Source organism: Opisthocomus hoazin, chromosome 3 (genome assembly GCF_030867145.1).
Source record: "Opisthocomus hoazin isolate bOpiHoa1 chromosome 3, bOpiHoa1.hap1, whole genome shotgun sequence".
In the NCBI taxonomy this organism is placed as follows: Eukaryota; Metazoa; Chordata; class Aves; order Opisthocomiformes; family Opisthocomidae; genus Opisthocomus; species Opisthocomus hoazin.
The window spans coordinates 40,870,314-40,887,733 of NC_134416.1; the positions used below are offsets into that span (position 1 = coordinate 40,870,314).

At 43.6% G+C, this 17,420-nt stretch overlaps 1 protein-coding gene across 1 annotated transcript; it reads left to right on the forward strand.

Moving 5' to 3' along the window:
• The first annotated feature begins 1,345 nt into the window (after positions 1 to 1,345).
• On the forward strand, positions 1,346 to 16,700 carry VCPIP1 (valosin containing protein interacting protein 1). The gene is made up of 3 exons (XM_009940524.2): positions 1,346 to 4,078; positions 9,591 to 9,677; positions 12,686 to 16,700. Exons 1-3 carry the CDS (start codon positions 1,369 to 1,371, stop codon positions 13,555 to 13,557), a joined length of 3,669 nt encoding a protein of 1,222 aa, XP_009938826.2. The 5' UTR covers positions 1,346 to 1,368; the 3' UTR covers positions 13,558 to 16,700.
• Positions 16,701 to 17,420: the final 720 nt, after the last annotated feature.

The window sequence follows — 17,420 nt, forward strand, 5'->3', positions numbered from 1 at the left end:
AACCGGCAGCTGGGGAACACCTCCGCTTCGATGGCTCACACCCCGGGGAAGCAGCCTGCCGTAGCTGGCTGGGAAACGAAACCCCGCCGGGAAGCGAAACCCTGCTGAGGTTATATCGAGCTCCAGCAAGCGCCAGGGAGTTCGAAGAGCAGGCACAGCGCTGCTGCCGTCGCCAGCCCTGTGTCAGCCAGGCCTGGCTACGGTGACAGCCAGGCCTGGCTACGGTGAGACCAGGCCTGGCTATGGTGACACCAGGCCTGGCCACGGTGAGACCAGGCCTGGCTACGGTGACTCCGGGCCTGGCTACGGTGACTCCTGGCCTGGCTACGGTGACTCCGGGCCTGGCTATGGTGACTCCGGGCCTGGCTACAGTGAGACCAGGCCTGGCTACGGTAACACCGGGCCTGGATACGGTGACTTGCACAGGCTGACGTTCGAGGGCAGAGCCTGGCTTGCCCACGTCCGCAGTGGCCTGCTGCCCGGGAGGCCGCGAACCTCCGTGCCCAGGGAGGCCCCGAGGCTGCCCCCAGGCCCTCAGAGCCGCCCTGCGCAGCAGCGGGGAGGCACAGGCTGGGGCCCGGCTGCCATGCTGGGACCTGGCCGCCCGCCATGCCCCGGCGGCCCGCCGTGCCCCTTGCTGCAGCCCCTCGGCAGCGGCAACCTGTCGGAGCTCGGCCAGGCAGCGCCGTGAGGCGACGGGCGCCGAAGCCGGGGGACGCGGCCCGGCGGCGGCAGCGAGCCCCCGAGCGTCGGGCGGATGCCAGAGGGACAGGCGACACGGGAAGGAGCCTGGCGTCGGTGTCCGTGGCGGGGGAAGGGGGGGACGGGGACAGGGGAGGGCCATGTACGTGGGGGTCGCCCCCCAAGCACAGCACCCTGCCCTTCTCCCTTCCCGGCCGACGGCAGGAAGCGCGACAGGCGCGTCCCGCCCGGCTCCCCCCGCCGCGGCCCACCCGCGGGAAGACCACACTTCCCAGCGGCCCCGCGGCCGGCCCGGCCCGGCCCGCCCCGCCCGCCCCCTGCCGCCTGGCATGGCGGTTCCCGTAGTCTCCGCGCCCTGCCCGTTCTCTTCCCCGCGCGGGGCCCTGCGGCGGAGCAGACTACCGGCCCCGAGCGCCCCCGCGGCGCCGCGCCTGCGCCATTGGCCTGGAAGTGCGAGAGGCCGCTGCGCTGCGGGCAACGGCCGAGGAAGCGGAGGGGCAGTTAAGCGGCGGCGCCGGCGGCTTCCGCGTTTGCCGGGGGGTGGGGGGGCGAGGCGCGGCGGGCGGGCGCTCGGTGGATGGGCGGCTGGCGGCCGGCGCCGGCAGGGGATGAGCCCGTGAGGGCGGGGGAGCGCGGGCGGGGGCGAAGCGCGGGCAGCGCGGAGCGATGTCTCAGCCTCAGCAGCAGCAGCAGCCGCCGCCGCCGCCGCCGCCGTCTCCTCAGCAGCAGCAGCCGCCGCCGCCGCCCCCGGCCGCCTCCAAGAAGCGGGACCGGCGCATCTTCTCGGGCACCTGCCCTGACCCGAAATGCCAGGCGCGGCTCTTCTTCCCGGCGCACGGGCCGCAGAGCGGCGGCAGCATCGAGTGCACGGACTGCGGGCAGCGCCACGAGCAGCGGCAGCTGCTGGCCGTGGAGGAGGTGACCGACCCGGACCTGGTGCTGCACAACCTGCTGCGGAACGCGCTGCTGGGCGTCAGCGGGGCCGGCCCGCCGCGCAGGAACGCCGAGCTGGCCAAAGTCATGGGCCTCTCCAACTACCACTGCAAGCTCCTGGCCCCCATCCTGGCCCGCTACGGCATGGACAAGCAGACCGGCAAAGCCAAGCTCCTCACGGAGATGAACCAGGGAGACATCTTTGACTGCTCCCTCTTGGGCGACCGCGCCTTCCTCATCGAGCCCGAGCACGTCGAGACCATCGGTTACGGCAAGGACCGCTCGGGCAGCCTCATCTACCTGCATGACACCCTGGAAGACATCAAGAAGGCCAACAACAGTCAGGAGTGCCTGATTCCTGTCCACGTGGATGGAGATGGCCACTGCCTTGTCCATGCAGTCTCACGGGCGCTTGTTGGCCGGGAGCTGTTCTGGCACGCTCTGCGGGAGAACCTAAAGAAGCATTTTGAGGAGAACCTGAGTCACTACAAGGCGCTTTTCCATGATTTTATTGATGCAGCAGAGTGGGAGGACATCATCAACGAATGCGACCCTTTGTTTGTTCCTCCAGAAGGTGTGCCCATGGGCCTCAGGAATATTCACATCTTTGGTCTTGCCAACGTGCTTCACCGGCCCATCATCCTGTTAGACTCCTTGAGCGGAATGCGAAGCTCCGGAGATTATTCAGCAACGTTCCTCCCTGGTCTGGTACCTCTAGAAAAATGCATGGGAAAAGATGGCATGTTGAACAAGCCGATCTGCATTGCATGGAGTAGCTCGGGACGTAACCATTATATTCCTCTGGTTGGAATCAAAGGTGCTGCTTTACCTAAGCTGCCTAGGAAGCTACTGCCTAAAGCCTGGGGAGTTCCTCAAGACCTCATCAAAAAGTACATCAGGCTAGAGGAGGACGGTGGTTGTGTTATTGGTGGAGACAGAAGTTTGCAAGATAAGTACTTGATGAGGCTCGTTGCTGCAATGGAGGAGGTTTTCATGAGTAAACACGGTATCCATCCCAGTCTTGTAGCTGATGTACATCAGTATTTCTACAGAAGGACTGGTGTAATAGGAGTCCAGCCTGAAGAAGTCACTGCAGCTGCCAAAAAAGCAGTGATGGACAACCGCCTGCACAGGTGCCTCATCTGTGGGGCCCTCTCAGAGCATCACGTTCCTCCGGAGTGGCTGGCTCCAGGGGGGAAACTCTATAACCTGGCAAAAAGTACCCACGGCCAGCTAAGGCCCGACAAAAATTACAGTTTTCCCCTGAACAGTTTGGTGTGTTCTTACAACCCCGCCAAGGATGTGCTGGTACCAGACTACAGCCTGAGTAGTTTGACTGCTTGTAACTGGTGTCATGGTAACTTGGTGCGTCGTGTCAGAGAAGATGGATCTGTTTCATACTTGGATGGAGACAGAACTAATACTAGGTCCACAGGTGGCAAGTGTGGCTGTGGATTCAAGCACTACTGGGAAGGTAAAGAATACGATAATCTCCCTGAAGCTTTTCCTATTACTCTAGAGTGGGGTGGAAGAGTGGTGAGAGAGACAGTCTACTGGTTCCAGTATGAAAGCGACACATCTCTGAACAGCAACGTGTATGACGTCGCCATGAAACTTGTTACCAAGCACTTCCCTGGTGAATTTGGTAGCGAGATTCTTGTTCAGAAAGTTGTCAACACAATATTGCATCAAACTGCCAAAAAGAACCCTGATGATTATACCCCTGTAAATATCGATGGTGCTCACGCCCAAAGAGCTGATGATGTACAGCAAGGACAAGAGTTAGAGTCGCAACTTCCAACCAAAATTATTTTGACTGGACAGAAGACAAAAACTTTGCACAAGGAGGAGTTGAATATGAGCAAAGCTGAAAGAACTATTCAGCAGAACATTACAGACCAGGCTTCTGTAATGCAAAAACGGAAAAGTGAGAAACTGAAGCAAGAGCATAAAGGGCAGCCTAGGACTGCTTCACCTGGGGCTGTTCGTGAGGGGCCATCGTCTGCACCTGCTACGCCAACAAAGACCCCATATTCTCCAACATCTACAAAGGAGAAGAAAATTCGAATAACCACAAATGATGGGAGGCAGTCAATGCTTACCCTGAAGTGCACTACCACCTTCTTGGAACTGCAGGAAAGCATAGCGAGAGAGTTTAATATTCCTCCGTATTTGCAATGTATTCGCTATGGCTTTCCTCCGAAAGAGCTTCTGCCTCCCAAAGAAGGCATGGAAAACGAGCCCGTTCCTTTGCAGCATGGTGACAGGATTGCGATAGAAATCCTGAAAGGTAAGGAGGAAGGCAGGCAGCCTGCTTCAGCACACTCGGCCCATGCCGTGAAGCCCGAAGATGTTGCTGTGACTAGTAAAATCTCATCCAAGGAACTGCAAGAGCAAGTGGACAAGGAGATGTATTCTCTCTGTCTTCTAGCAACACTAATGGGTAAGGCTGACTTGAAGTTATACTTTAGAATTGGGTTTTTAAGTAAATGATAAAATTTTACAAACTGTAGTTACATACATATAGTTTATTTTTCCTCCCTTTCTGTAACGATGGAGAAGGTTAGTTCCTTTATTTCTTTATTAGAAGAACATTTAACATGCTGTCAGTGATGAGACTTTTAAAAATGTGCATATGAGATGCTGGTCCTTTCTTTGCTTTAAAGTCCTCTTTTGAAAATTGCTATTTAGAAATTGTTGCATTTCCTCTTCTGTCTCTATTTGTTTTTCCTGCCTCTCATTAGGCACACATCTGATGTCTGTGTGTGTGAGCTACACACTCTCTTTTTTTCCTGCCTCTCCCTTGGGTTTCAGGAAATAAATTCAGAGCAGAGGTGAGAAGGGGATGCTGAATATCTGCTGATGGGAAGTTTGAGGACCAAACTGTCACCTTTGTGGTAGGATAAAGTCCTGGCATTTCTCCCCACAGGAAGTTGTGGTGGTTTAAGCAAATCAAAGCAATGTTGTATCCTTAGCTAATCTGCTCATTTTAAGTGAAGATCTGGTCTTTTTAAAGAGCTGTGAAAAGTACTATTTCAGAATGTAAGCAGAGGAGAAGCTGAGAGAAGCTAAACACAGATTTGAATCCCAAAGGTGGACATAGGGCTGCAAAGCTGTGCTTATAAATTGTCAGCCAAGTAAGCTGACTGTTAACAATTCAAGACGAAAGGACTTTTCTCAGGTGCCTGTGGTTTTTCTTTTAGTATTTGGACTCAGGAGACTTGGATCTTCATTTGTGTACTTTCTTCATCAGGTTTCACAGTTGTTGCTGCTTACTGGCAGGAAGTACAACAGTAATTATCATACATTCGGCTCTACGAACCAGCTGAATAGTAATGTTTACAGGTTTTTCTGTGGGAGCCTTCTCTTCTGCTGGAGGGATTTGGTGTGGCTAAAGCACGTGATGTTTTAGAAACGAAACAATTACATAATCAGAGTGGCGTGTCGGAAGTTCATCATGCAGAACTTTGATTCTTTTCCAAGCCTGACTGTTTATTCCCGTGTCTCTTGCAAGATAGTGTGCTGAATCACTGGCCACCTTGTCACACGGACATTTACACTGCAGTTCCAAAGTGCAGGAAAAGGTCAGGTTTGAAAGCTGTCTTAATTTTGAGATGTAGCTTAAAAGAGTGCTTTCCTGTTTTCAGGAGATACTCCTGAAAATGTCATTACTGGCTTACAGAAAACTCTGAGGTGCTTTAAAAGTATGTCAGTGACTTCAGCATTAAGGTGCCACATTTTTTTACAAGTTTTTATCTAGAAATTGTGAGCTGATTTGTATTCAAGAATCATTTTTTGTCTTTGACTTCCATGGCTGTTAAGACTGTGCTTTCAAAGCACAGGTTAGAATAGAATTTACCTCGCCCTTCTCTGACTGCATCCATTTTACATTACTAATAGAAGTAAAAGTGTCAGCAAATGATAAACCAGCCAGTTATAACAACTTAGGCAGCTACTGAATAAGATGCTATTTTTATATAACCACTTTTCTCATCAGGGCTTCATTTTCCTTTACATGTACTTGTGGAAAAAATCTAGACAGTTGACTACTTACAATTTTGATTTTTCAATGGGGAAACACTCTAAGAAACTTCTCAAGTCCTTACACTTTTGTAAGAATGTTGGGGCAGCAGTTCCTCAAGGTGGTATATTCAGCCTTTTCTGGGACAAGAAGCCTCTGTGTTTCTCCGTTACATTTCTGTACTGCTAAAAACCAGTGCTGCAGAGTTCTGAGAGTCAGTTTATCCTGCGTGCTTTTGCTGTAACTTTGTTCTGCTAAAAGCATTCATTTAATACAGTCAGATTAGAATGTGTGGAGGGGAGATGCTATTGAAGTAGCTCTCTGGGCCAGACAAGCTTTGCTCCCCGCCCCGGCTGCTGCCCATAGTGAAAGTGTGTCCTCAAACATGTAGAACTATTCATACTGGATTCTTAAAAGCTTTTCTTTCATACAGGGGCTCCTGTCGTCTGACTTGATGCTTCTTTCATGTTGCAGTTACTAGAATTTTTCTTTTCTGGTCTCAGCTGGTGAACTTAGTAAAATTTTAGACCATATTCTTTGATTCTTATGTGTATCACTTAAAAATAAACCTTGGGAAATTAGGTACTGTAATTTATAGACTACTTAGCTTTACAAAAAGTCATGCGTAATATGTTTTCTCCCCTATTTTTGTTTAGCTCAAAATACAGGATTCTATAAGGAAATGACTAAAGGAATTTTAGTTTTGCATTAATATAGTTAAATCATTATGCTTTTAAACTGATTTTGTATACAGCCATGCAGAAACACTCTGGATACGTGCATGCCAAATACGAATCTGTTTTGATTGGTTTGTTTTGAATTGATGAATTTGTCAGTGCACAAGAAATCAAAATAGCCAGATTTAAATTAAATGTATTGATAACAGGATTTGCTTGGATTTAAACAGCTTATTTTTAAGCCAACTGTAGTTCCCTGTAACCTATGTTTATCAACTGAGCTTTTGATTTATTTTGGACTTCTGTATGTCCTCTGTGCTGTACAAAGTGACGGTCTTGGGCTTCCACTGCACCTGCTCTTTTTCAGCAGCGTATGAGGCGTCCTCGTGGGTAGGACAGTCTTCATTTGTTGCCGTACCTTCATGTTGTGGGGCTGAGGTCTGGTCTGAGGGAGTATGTACTGGAGTGCAAATAGTGTGGAGAACATAATCTATTTCATAAATGTAATGTCTTGAGGGAGTTTTTAATCTTAACTAAATGATCACCCAAATTAACTTGTGACATATAAACATCTTATTCCCATGGTAAACAAACCCAAAACAAACAGTAAAACCCACCTAGCAACAAAAATGTGCAAACCTCAAACATAGTTTAGTTGAATCACACACACTAGTTCGTCTGATCTGGGAAAGTCCAGTTGCAACTGTGGGGTTTTTTGGTGTCCCAATCTGAGATCTTTTTATCAAAACAGCATAGTTGGTTTGTATTTCTCTTGGTGGCTGATGCTTTTGTTTTGTCAGCTCTGCTCTCCATACTTTTCTGCATGTAGTCCTTGTTAGTGTTGGATAAAAAGGTTGTCTAAACTATGAGGCTTCTCTGGTGGAAGGCTTGAAAACTCATGCCCACAGTGAGTAGGGAATCTTTCCTTGGAGAATACTGCTGACAGGTAAAACTGAGCTTCTGCTAAAAGCCTCGTGGTTGTCTTGTGGAAGGGCAGGGAATCCTTCAAATAAGAATGGATTGCTAGGTGCAGCAGCATAGGAGTCCTCAGCGTGGAGTCAGCCACTGTGTGGCCGCTGACTGTGGTCTCCTCAAGCTTCCGTAGACTGACAGTTGTGCTCTATTACTTATCAGTGAAGCGGTTACTTTGATTCCTGTGGGCAGTATTTAAGCCATCAGGAAGCAGCTTGCTGCTGCTTGGGGGAAAATGAAGAGCCACAGCAGTGATGCTCTGGAGCCATTCTGTATAGGGAAGTGTATTTAAAAATACAAATTAGAATAGGGATGCAGGGTAGCAGTAAACACCTTTTTGAAATAGCAAAAACATGAGAGAAGGTGTTACCAGCAGTAGTTGTCCTCCCTCCATGCAGCTGTTTGAAGAAGAGGGAAGGTGGTGGCAGTAGTGGGGAGGAAAAGAGAATGCTCCTTTTAAATTTTCTTTTTTTTTTTTTAGTGGGTCAGTGAGAGCTGGAGAAGAGCTTCAAACTTATTAGCAAGTCAGTAGAGAGGAGTTATTGGGATAAAGTCAAAAGCCAAGACCTCCTCCTTCAGTAGATCATGGAAAATAAGAAAGATGAGTGGTTGGTTTTGCTTGGATGGTCTGGCTAGGAAGTGAAGGCCAAATCTGTGAGCTTGATGTGCAAATGAATGCAATGAACCAGAGCATATATGGTTCAAGGGAATGCATTTTAAATTAATGTGCTTATGTAGGTCTCCCATCTTTAAAATGTCTAAAGACGAAACACAGTGACGACGCACTGTACCTTTTTATGGAGGATGGGAGCTGGAATAACACCTGAAGTGGAGCGGTGAGGGACGGAATCCTTCTGGTGGGGGGGACAGGCGAGCAGGGGAGTGTGTGGAATCCTGTGCCTGTGGGGAAGGGAAACAGAGAAGTTGGAGAATTGCTTGAAGAGTTTCAAAGTGTAATGCAGCACATAATGCCACTGTCATGATTTTCTCGCCTGAGGCGGGTGGGATAGGAGAATAGCCACAGTTACCTTGTGGGGTATGCAGTAAAAAAATGCAAGGAGGGATTTAGATGTGCCCTGTATTCAGTGTGTGGAAGCTATTAAAAATAACTTTTTACTTTTATTTTGCTCTTAACAGCAAACAGAAATATTGGTGGGTAATATTTTACAGCCTCACACATTCCAGCTATCTCTATTCCAAGTAGTAAATGCATCTAGTTAACTTTAGTTGATGATTGACATTCTCCAATTTTAATACAAAATTGAGAGACATGGTTATTGAGATTTTGATGTCTAAAGAAGGGTGCCATTTCTATTTAAAGTATCTCAGTATGTTCCCTGAATATTTGACATAAAGTGGGAAAAGCAGGTTTTTTTCTGAAAATGTATACACACAGTAGTTGTTTCTGCATCAGGAGAACAGAATTTATTGGTGCTTGTTTGCTCTGTTTTGACAGCTACATCACATGTCACTTCTCTGAAGCAGGCAAGTGGTTAGCAAAATGAGGAAAAGGGTATAGGTAAGATTGCGGATGTGACCTGATTTAGCAGGTGCTGTTAGGTCAGTGATATTCAGTCATTGTAACCCAATTCTTCTGTTCTTCATGCTCCTTTCCGTACATAGTCTAGGTTTTTTTTTTCCTCTCAGCGGCATTCAAAGTTGTCACATTTCAATGCCATTTTTGGCATCTTTGAAAAATGCCAGTTACACAGGACTGCTGGTGCCTCACAGTTGGTATTTTGTTTCTAACTCTCAAGAAAGGCAAGGTACAGACACAGCTTCTACGCAGCTGCCTGCACGGACATTTGTATCTCAGCTACAGTATAAAGTCTGCTGCATGCCAGCTGTGAAATTGAGATCTGATTTTTGAGAAGGTGTAGGGATACAGAATTGAGGTTTTAATGTGCAAGGGTATGTGCTTGAATTTTGCAAGTGTGTTAGTCATTTCCTAGTTTTATGTTGAAAGCATGGGTAGGAGGGGAATGGACACTCATGTGTAGGGCCTGGCAAAGAACCAGGAGCTGCAGCTTGGATCAAATCAAATTTGGGAGCCTGTGTACTAGAACATGTAGGATATTTGACTGCAGACGGTGGTATGTTTTCCTGAAAGTTTCCTAATGTCCTGGGCTCCTGTTCTGTAAATTTGCAACAAAAATTCAAATTCTTAATTGCATAAAAAGAGAGTGAGGATTCAGCTTTTAATTCAAGGAGTTACATTATCAGCCATTGTCTATAATGTTAAAATACAACTCTTTAATTCTAATGATTGTGTTTGATTTTTACAGGAGAAGATGTTTGGTCTTACGCAAAGGGGCTTCCTCAGTTGTTTCAGCAGGGTGGAGTATTCTACAGCATAATGAAGAAAACCACAGGTATTTTTTGGTTTTGTTTTTATCCCTTCCTTCCTCTGTTTTCAAATCTTTAAAATTGTAAATTGGTATTGAGTCACTTTAAGAAGACTATATTCTTATTTTATTACCATGGTACATAGTCATTTTGATAATATTGTAAAACTCCTCATGCTCCCTCAGAGAGCCTAAGACTGGGGAATCTGACTCAGTTCATTCAACTTAAATCTCTTCTTTTCTGAAATTTTCTCTACAACCATATATCTCCATTTAAACTTCCTGAATTATACAAACAACTTCAGTAAGTCAACTGATTCCATCCCCGCCCCCCCCCCCTCCCCGAACAGATGAAACAAAGAGAAGATCATAGGACTTATTCCTCCTATACTTTAAAACACTTACTGGATAAGCAATTAATATTTCTTGTGTGCTCCCTAGTAGATATTTCATACAGGGGTACTGCATGTTTTAAATGGTTGGCTAAATTTTCTTTCATATTCCTAAGATTGTTGTTCAAAAGCAAAGCTATCCATGCTCTTCTTGTGGTGATAAATGTCACATCATGAACTATGTGCAGAATAAACAAGTAGACAGAGTGTATTTGTTTTTTAGATGTCTTAACAAATACTGCCTACAAAGAATAACAACTGTTTCTTTAGAGAAGAAAGTACTATTCGGTCATTTTCTCTCATTTAAAGTTTATTTTCTTATTGAAGCCTTTGCATTCATAGTTTAGCTCTTGTGGTTTTATCTATAATAATGATTCCTTTGCTTTCTTACTATTTTATTTCTTCTTAGGCAGTTTTATCAGCCTTAATTTAATTTTGATTGTTTCTGGAAACAGGTATTTTGCCACATAATTTCTGTTCTGTTTGCAGTAATTAAAATGTGCCTTATACTCAATGCCACTGCCTCTCACTGAATTATTAGCCTGGGTAATAGAATTAGCATGCAAGTGTCTTATAGCAGATCTGTTTCCTTTTGGTTTTCTTTCTTTTACTGTACTTGTACAGTAAAGAGTGGTGTATTGTTTGTGGCAAGTGAATTAGCTTAAACAGTGCCTGATGGAGAGGACATTTTCGACAGATTAATGACTAGCCAGAGTTGAGAACCTGAAATGAATCCAAGGGATTTTAACCCAGCTGGTCACTGACTCACAGAAAATGCCTGACTTGAAAGTCATTTTTACCAACTGACAATGTAAGAACTAAGACTGTGGGAGATGATATTCTATATTTGAACATTATCGCATTTCTGTGTATGCAGGTATTTTACACTACCTTGGTAGGTAGAATTACTGTTTCAGCATTAACATACTTGTATGATTTTAACATTTTATGAACTACTAAATTTCCACATTAAAAAAATTACAGTGTGCAACAATCTTTTTTCTCCTTAAAGAAGCTGCTTACGTATTTGTAATATTTTAGTTAATGTAATAATGCAACTATTATACTGGACATCAGGAACAAAGCTTTCTATAAAGTGTAGATACTGTTAATCACTTGTAATTCTATTTAGTAGATCTTGTTTAACATCATATTTTGAGATTTCAGGATTGCCATTTCAGAGGCAGTTTTGGTCTATCATAGAAACTGTTACAGCTCTCTTGCAAATGAAGGTTGATCTGGTAAATTAAGTAGTTAAAATATGTTCTTCAGGCTAAGTTAGACAGATAGGTGTTTGGGGTTCAATTTTGTTCTGTATGTATTTTGGCTGTTTGGTTATTGGTTCCCATGGAAATGTAAAGAAAGGAGCTATGTGTTTGAAGTTCTCAATATCTCATCTGTCGATTGTCTGCCGCTGTAAAAGTGTGTCAGTCTGAGGCTGTGGAGGATGAGTGAGATTGGTCAGTTGGTTCATCAGTATAAAAGCAGTTTAATAACTCTTCAAATTATTTGAGCGACCTTTTTCATTGATACCCAGAATACTTGTTGTGGCTGCATTGTATTTGATAGCATAGAAATAGGATTTGCTTCTTGTGTTTCTTCCCTTCTGCATAATTTCTGGGTTTGTTGCTTTTTGAAAGAATTGTAAGAGAATATGAGGAAAAATCCCAGTAATTTACCTATTCCTGGCACTTTTTTTAAAAGTGTTTTTTTAATTGTAGCTCTCCTTGCATTGCTGATAGAACTGGAGAGAAGAGAGTTGTTGCAGCCAAGTTTTCATCTGCAGATAGCTTTTAACTCACAGAAAGTCATCAACACTAAAGTGATACCGCAACCTGTACGGGACAGAGTTGAAAGTTATTTTGTATTTAATGATGATAAACTGGAAACCTAAATATTGCCCATTTTTGACACAGAGCAGCTTCAGAACTTAAATTTGTCTAGTCAACTCTCAATTTTAGCAGATGGGTCAAATTGTAAGTGGGGCAATGAAACAGCAGATCAAAAAAATTATGCCTCATGTTTTGTTTTGTAAAGATTAATAGTCATAATCTCCAGGACTACTAAGCATAGTAAGCTTGAAACACTTTTGTTTATCTAGCAACACTTCCTCTCTGAAAAGAAGACAAATAGCAAATTTGAAATTCCTCAGGCTTAGCAGCACCCTGAAATCCTACTACAATTCTAACTAGTACAGAAATGTACTCAAATAATATTTCTCCAGGTAGACAGTGATGTGAAATGTGCTCTGTGGCAGTTCTTGTTTGGTTTTGTCTGGTTTTGGAGCAGAGGGTGGTGGTGGTAGCAATGGGACTTGGCTTGCTTTGTATTCCTGCAAAGATATACTATTTCTTTAACTTCTGTTGTATTAGAACTGCAAGTCCCAGCAAGGTGGTTGTTTTATCTAGTAATACTAGAGTTCTGTCTCTTTGTTAGAAGAAGATAGCAGCATCTTAGGGGTATAGAGTGGTGGCTGTCATATGGCAATACAAGTGTAAATTGTTTTTCTCCCACAGTAATAAGTTTCAGTGTGTTTTGTTTTTACATACTTGATGCAATAAGTTTAAATACAATAATTACAGTGGATTCAGAGCATGCCTTAAAACACATTAGCCCTTCAAATAACTTTTTCTATCTTTATAGGTTTGGCTGATGGCAAGCACTGTACTTTTCCACATCTGCCTGGTAAAAACTTTGTGTACAATGCAGCAGAAGACAGATTGGAGCTGTGTGTGGATGCTGCTGGGCACTTTCCTATCGGTCCTGATGTTGAAGAGCTGGTTAAAGAGGCCTTAAGTCAAGTGCGAGCAGAAGCAGCTTCAAGAAGCAGGGAAGCAAGTCCTTCACACGGAATGCTGAAGCTGGGTAGTGGTGGAGTAGTGAAAAAGAAATCTGAACAACTACATAACATAACTGCATTTCAGGGAAAGGGCCATTCCCTAGGAACTGCATCTAGTAGTCAACAACACGATCAAAGAGCCAGGGAAACACCACTTTTAAGAAAGCATAGCACAGAAACGGACTTCAGTCCTTCTGCTAAAATTGAGCCTTCTGCATTCACAGCTGCCTCTGGTAACAGTGAGCTTATCCGAATTGCTCCGGGAGTTGTGACAATGAGAGACAGCAGGCAGCTTGACCCCACTTTGATTGAGGCACAGAGAAAAAAGTTGCAGGAAATGGTCTCTTCTATCCAGGCTTCAATGGATAGACATTTGCGGGATCAGAATGCAGAGCAGTCAGCATCAGTTGATCTATCTCAAAGAAAAGTAGAGGCAGTGAGTTCAACTGCTAAAACTGGGAGCTTTCAGGCTGGCTTACCCGAATCGTTTTCTGCACCAGGTGGTACTGAACACTTGAATACTGAAACAACTGATGGTAACATGGTGAATTCTGTGGGAACAACATTCCCTGCGAGGTCTAAAGCACAAAAGGGAAATTCTGTTGAGGAGCTTGAGGAGATGGATAGTCAAGATGCAGGAATCACTAATGCAACTGAGCCAATGGATCACTCTTGATAGGTTAAAATCCAGTAAGGGTAGAAGAAATTACTGTTCAAATGTAATGTTTATTGGCTGGGCCACACAAAGTGATTAGTTATTAAATCTTGAATGTATGTCAAAGATTATATCATCTTATTCAGTGCATGATAAGCGTGTGATTGGCAATAGCTTTCAATATTACCATACTGCTGCCCAGGCTGGCTCTGTTACCTGTAAATTAGTTATTAGGAAATGCACTGAGATGAATATCTGCTGTAAATGTGGGTTCTTGAAAATTCTTTGCAATTTTTAATTCCTTGAAAGTCTTAAAATTCAAGTCCATGCAAGGTTCTTACCATGCTAGTTTAAGGTTACTGGAAAGGCTAGAACAGGCAGAACTAGAAATGTGACAAAGTTAATCCTGTCCCAGGTACTTAATTCCACACTGTAAATGTGAATTACACATAAATTTCAAAAAGCAACTGAAACTAAACTTCTGCTAAATTTGATACGCAGCATATACAGTACTTTAATTACATTGTGCTGGCACTTCCTCTGATTTAAAAACCTTTTCATTCATACAACTGTATACGCTTGTCAGAAGTCTTGGAATAAGTGTAACTTTAGTAAACTCTCTAATTTCTGCATATTGTCAGTTTAAGCAAGTTAGAAAAAAGGCTACTTAGTGTATGATGAAGATAAAGTGAACGTGGTGTGGTTATGCATGGCTGGCTGAGCCAACACAACCATTTTGGTGCTCTGTTAGTAAGTGATAGCATGTTTTTATTTCCTCCCAAATACCGAGCTGGTCAGATGCTGTGCAACTTTTAATAGAACCACAGGAGAGAAGCTGGCAATTGCAAGAAACAGCAAATGTTCAATGGCAAATCCATTTCTTTTAAAAGACTTTGATTGCTAGCATTGGTTAGTAATGGCAAAAATTACATAACGGCTGTCCTCAGAGCTAATTAACAACTTATTGGAAGGAAATGACCCTCTAACATACATTATCCTAAAGTGTTCAGTGATAATTGAGCTTTTGGAAGCTCACTGTTTACTCCATGGAAACAAGGAATACATGCTGTTTCAGTGTCTATAAAAACTACCCACCTCCATTAGCCTCACTTCAGTTTGCAATGCAGATTTCCCTGCATCAGTGATAATACAGCTGGTATCCACTTAAGTAGCGTGTTCATCAGACCTGCAGTGCTAGTTTTTAAGAAGCAGCCATTGTGCTTGCTCCCCAAGGATGGAATGTGTATCTGATACTGCACTTTGCTTCCTGTCTTCATAGTCATATTGAAGTGCACTATTGTTGCTTTCTCTAATGGTAGAATAACAGTGAATGGATGAAAGATGTTTGTACAGCTTCAAAGGAATTAAGAGCATTTAAATATTGAAGTCTGTGTTTGTGCACTTGTGGGTTTTTACCAATTCACAAATGTTGTTTGTATTGTATATGTTTGTATTCAGAAAAGTCTCCTCACTTTTTACACTTCTAATCACTTAAACAGTTCTAAGCATTAGTATGATAAAATGTCCCACGAGGGAGGATTTATTTTTGTATGTGAAAATTAACTGAAGCAAGTCATATAAAGAACAGCCCCAGTTTTGTCAAAATTGAAATGCCTCTGTTGGTTAACTTTTTATCCAGAGGGATTAAATATTTTATGATTTAGTACACTTCTTATAGGTAAAAAATAAGAATCACCTTTTCACAAATAAGTGAAAGATTTTAAGATCTCAGTTTTCTCACCTGTAAGTTAGCAGTTTGGCAGCTTGGAATGTATGAAGTAATTTGGCTCACCAGAACTGACCTTGCTGATGCGCTCATTAACTGGCAGGGCTTATTCAATGGGAAACAGGACACACATGCAGCAGCTGGAAGCCTGCCATGACTTCTGAAAACACTGAAGTCTCCCGTGAATCAGTCTAGCTGTTTGAAGGCTACTTCTATGTAGGAAATATTGGGTAGAGGCTTGTGCTTTGTCACAGTGTGAGGTTTAGAAAAGTATAGCAGTGGCACGTTCCTGGGAAGGAGTTTAAGTCAGGAGAGGCTGAGGGGGAGAATTCTCCTGGATCTCTTGCATTTTAGACAAGGTAGCTATCACTTGGACATTTTTAACATTTTCTTTAGAAAAAGAAGTCTTCCTTGACTGAAAAAAATACGGGCAGTGTATATGAGAGAATTTTAAGTTTGAAATAAATTGAAATATTTATTGCACATCATCCTTATTTCAAGGGAAGATGCTTACTTCTTTCATGCCTTTCGGGTAAGACTGCAGAAGTCTGTGTGCCTTTTACTGTGTAAAGAGGAAGGCTTGGTTTAATTTTGACACACTTCCCATTTCAGCAGTAATTTGACATTTTCCTACTTATCTAAATGGAAATAGACACAGATAACAATTCTGTTTCACTCACCCTTATGGTCATCTCTACTCCACTCAGGTCATGTAGATCAGAACTCTCCAGTTCCTAAAACAAAATGGTCTCAAAAAGGAATGGTAAAATGGTGTCAAAATCACAGGAACCGCTGATGTGAATTCTCTGGTGTAAAGCAGGATTGTGCATATATCTTTGCAGTGTTCTTATTTCACGGAGCTTTCTCATGCATTTAAATATCAGTGTTTTTGAGAAAGATGGCTTTTGATACTCTCAAGTGAAGCTAAACTTCATCTACATGCTGGTGAGATGTGTAACTGTACAGGAGAAGTGAAATAAAGAACACTGAAGTGTGAGTTTCCACAGATGTTTCATTTGACTGCTAGTAGTGGGTGCAAAATTAAGTTGAGGCAAATCTGTGTGCCTGTCTTGGGAGCACCTCTGTGCTTGTTAGCTTTCCCGCTTAGAGTCGGGAAAATGGTGGTGGGGTGCAAGGGCAGGGAAGACACTGTGGGTGTGAAGCCATGTCACTAGGACTTCTCAAGCGGCGTGAAGAGTGTTCCTTTCTCACCACCCCCACCCAGCTTCTTGCTACTGAATTGCCTGTGGACAGAGGCTGTGGTTCTAAATTCTTTTTGAGTACCTGCCTTGATTACTTTCTTGTCTAGGGAGCAACCACTTTCTACACAGCGTCTCATGGCAAAGAAGACTTAAATTCCTTGAGAATTGTGAACTTTACTATGGCTTAGTATGGATAACCTAAATGAAAGATGATGACTGAAAATACAGGCCAAATACACACAAAAGAAAGGCGGGGGGAGAATAAACTAGATTGCTGATGGATATATGGGAAACTTCAGGAGAACAGATCAGTTTTCCAGGCAAGCGCAAGACTTTTGCTACTTCAAATGGCTGGCTGCCTAGTAAGGTTGACTTTTTGATACTGCTGTTTTTCTGTGAATTGTTTCAGTGAAGGAAAATAAATAGCAGCTTTACAAATGAAATCGTATAAATATATTTGGGATGTCTCCACTGTTATAGTCAGAAAACAGCAGTGTATATTGTTGGTTTTGTGAATCCCATTTCTTCTGCTGGATACAAAATGTGAGGTAGAAGCTGCCTCCAACAGAACGCTCCAGCAGCTTCACAGAGGGGCAGCACCACGAGGCTGTGCACTCACAGCCCTCTAAAACGGGCATACTTTCAAGACCAAAATGCTTAATTTACAATCTTTCAAAAAGTACCATCTGTTGTCATTGTCACAGGGTTAGCAGAGTTGCTCGTTACTTTTTCAGTGCGCTGAAAATGCCAGGTAATAAAATTCATAGGATGCTTACAACTGGGAGAGCAATGCTTGATCTGAAATATATGAAAAATGAACGATTTAAGAAGATGCCACTGTTATCTCTACATTTGTTTGGCTCCCATTTTCAAATAGCAGAATCTACATGCTTTTGTAAAATAATAATAATATGAAGTTGAACCTTCTGTTAAAAAAACCACAACAGTAAGTGGTT

Bases quoted from the DNA above. Each gene is read 5' to 3' on its own strand.
- VCPIP1 (XM_009940524.2), top strand. From the start codon at position 1,369: ATGTCTCAGCCTCAGCAGCAGCAGCAGCCGCCGCCGCCGCCGCCGCCG. The intron at 4,079-9,590 runs GTAAGGCTGACT...TGATTTTTACAG, and splicing joins TCTTCTAGCAACACTAATGG to GAGAAGATGTTTGGTCTTAC. The intron at 9,678-12,685 runs GTATTTTTTGGT...CTATCTTTATAG, and splicing joins CATAATGAAGAAAACCACAG to GTTTGGCTGATGGCAAGCAC.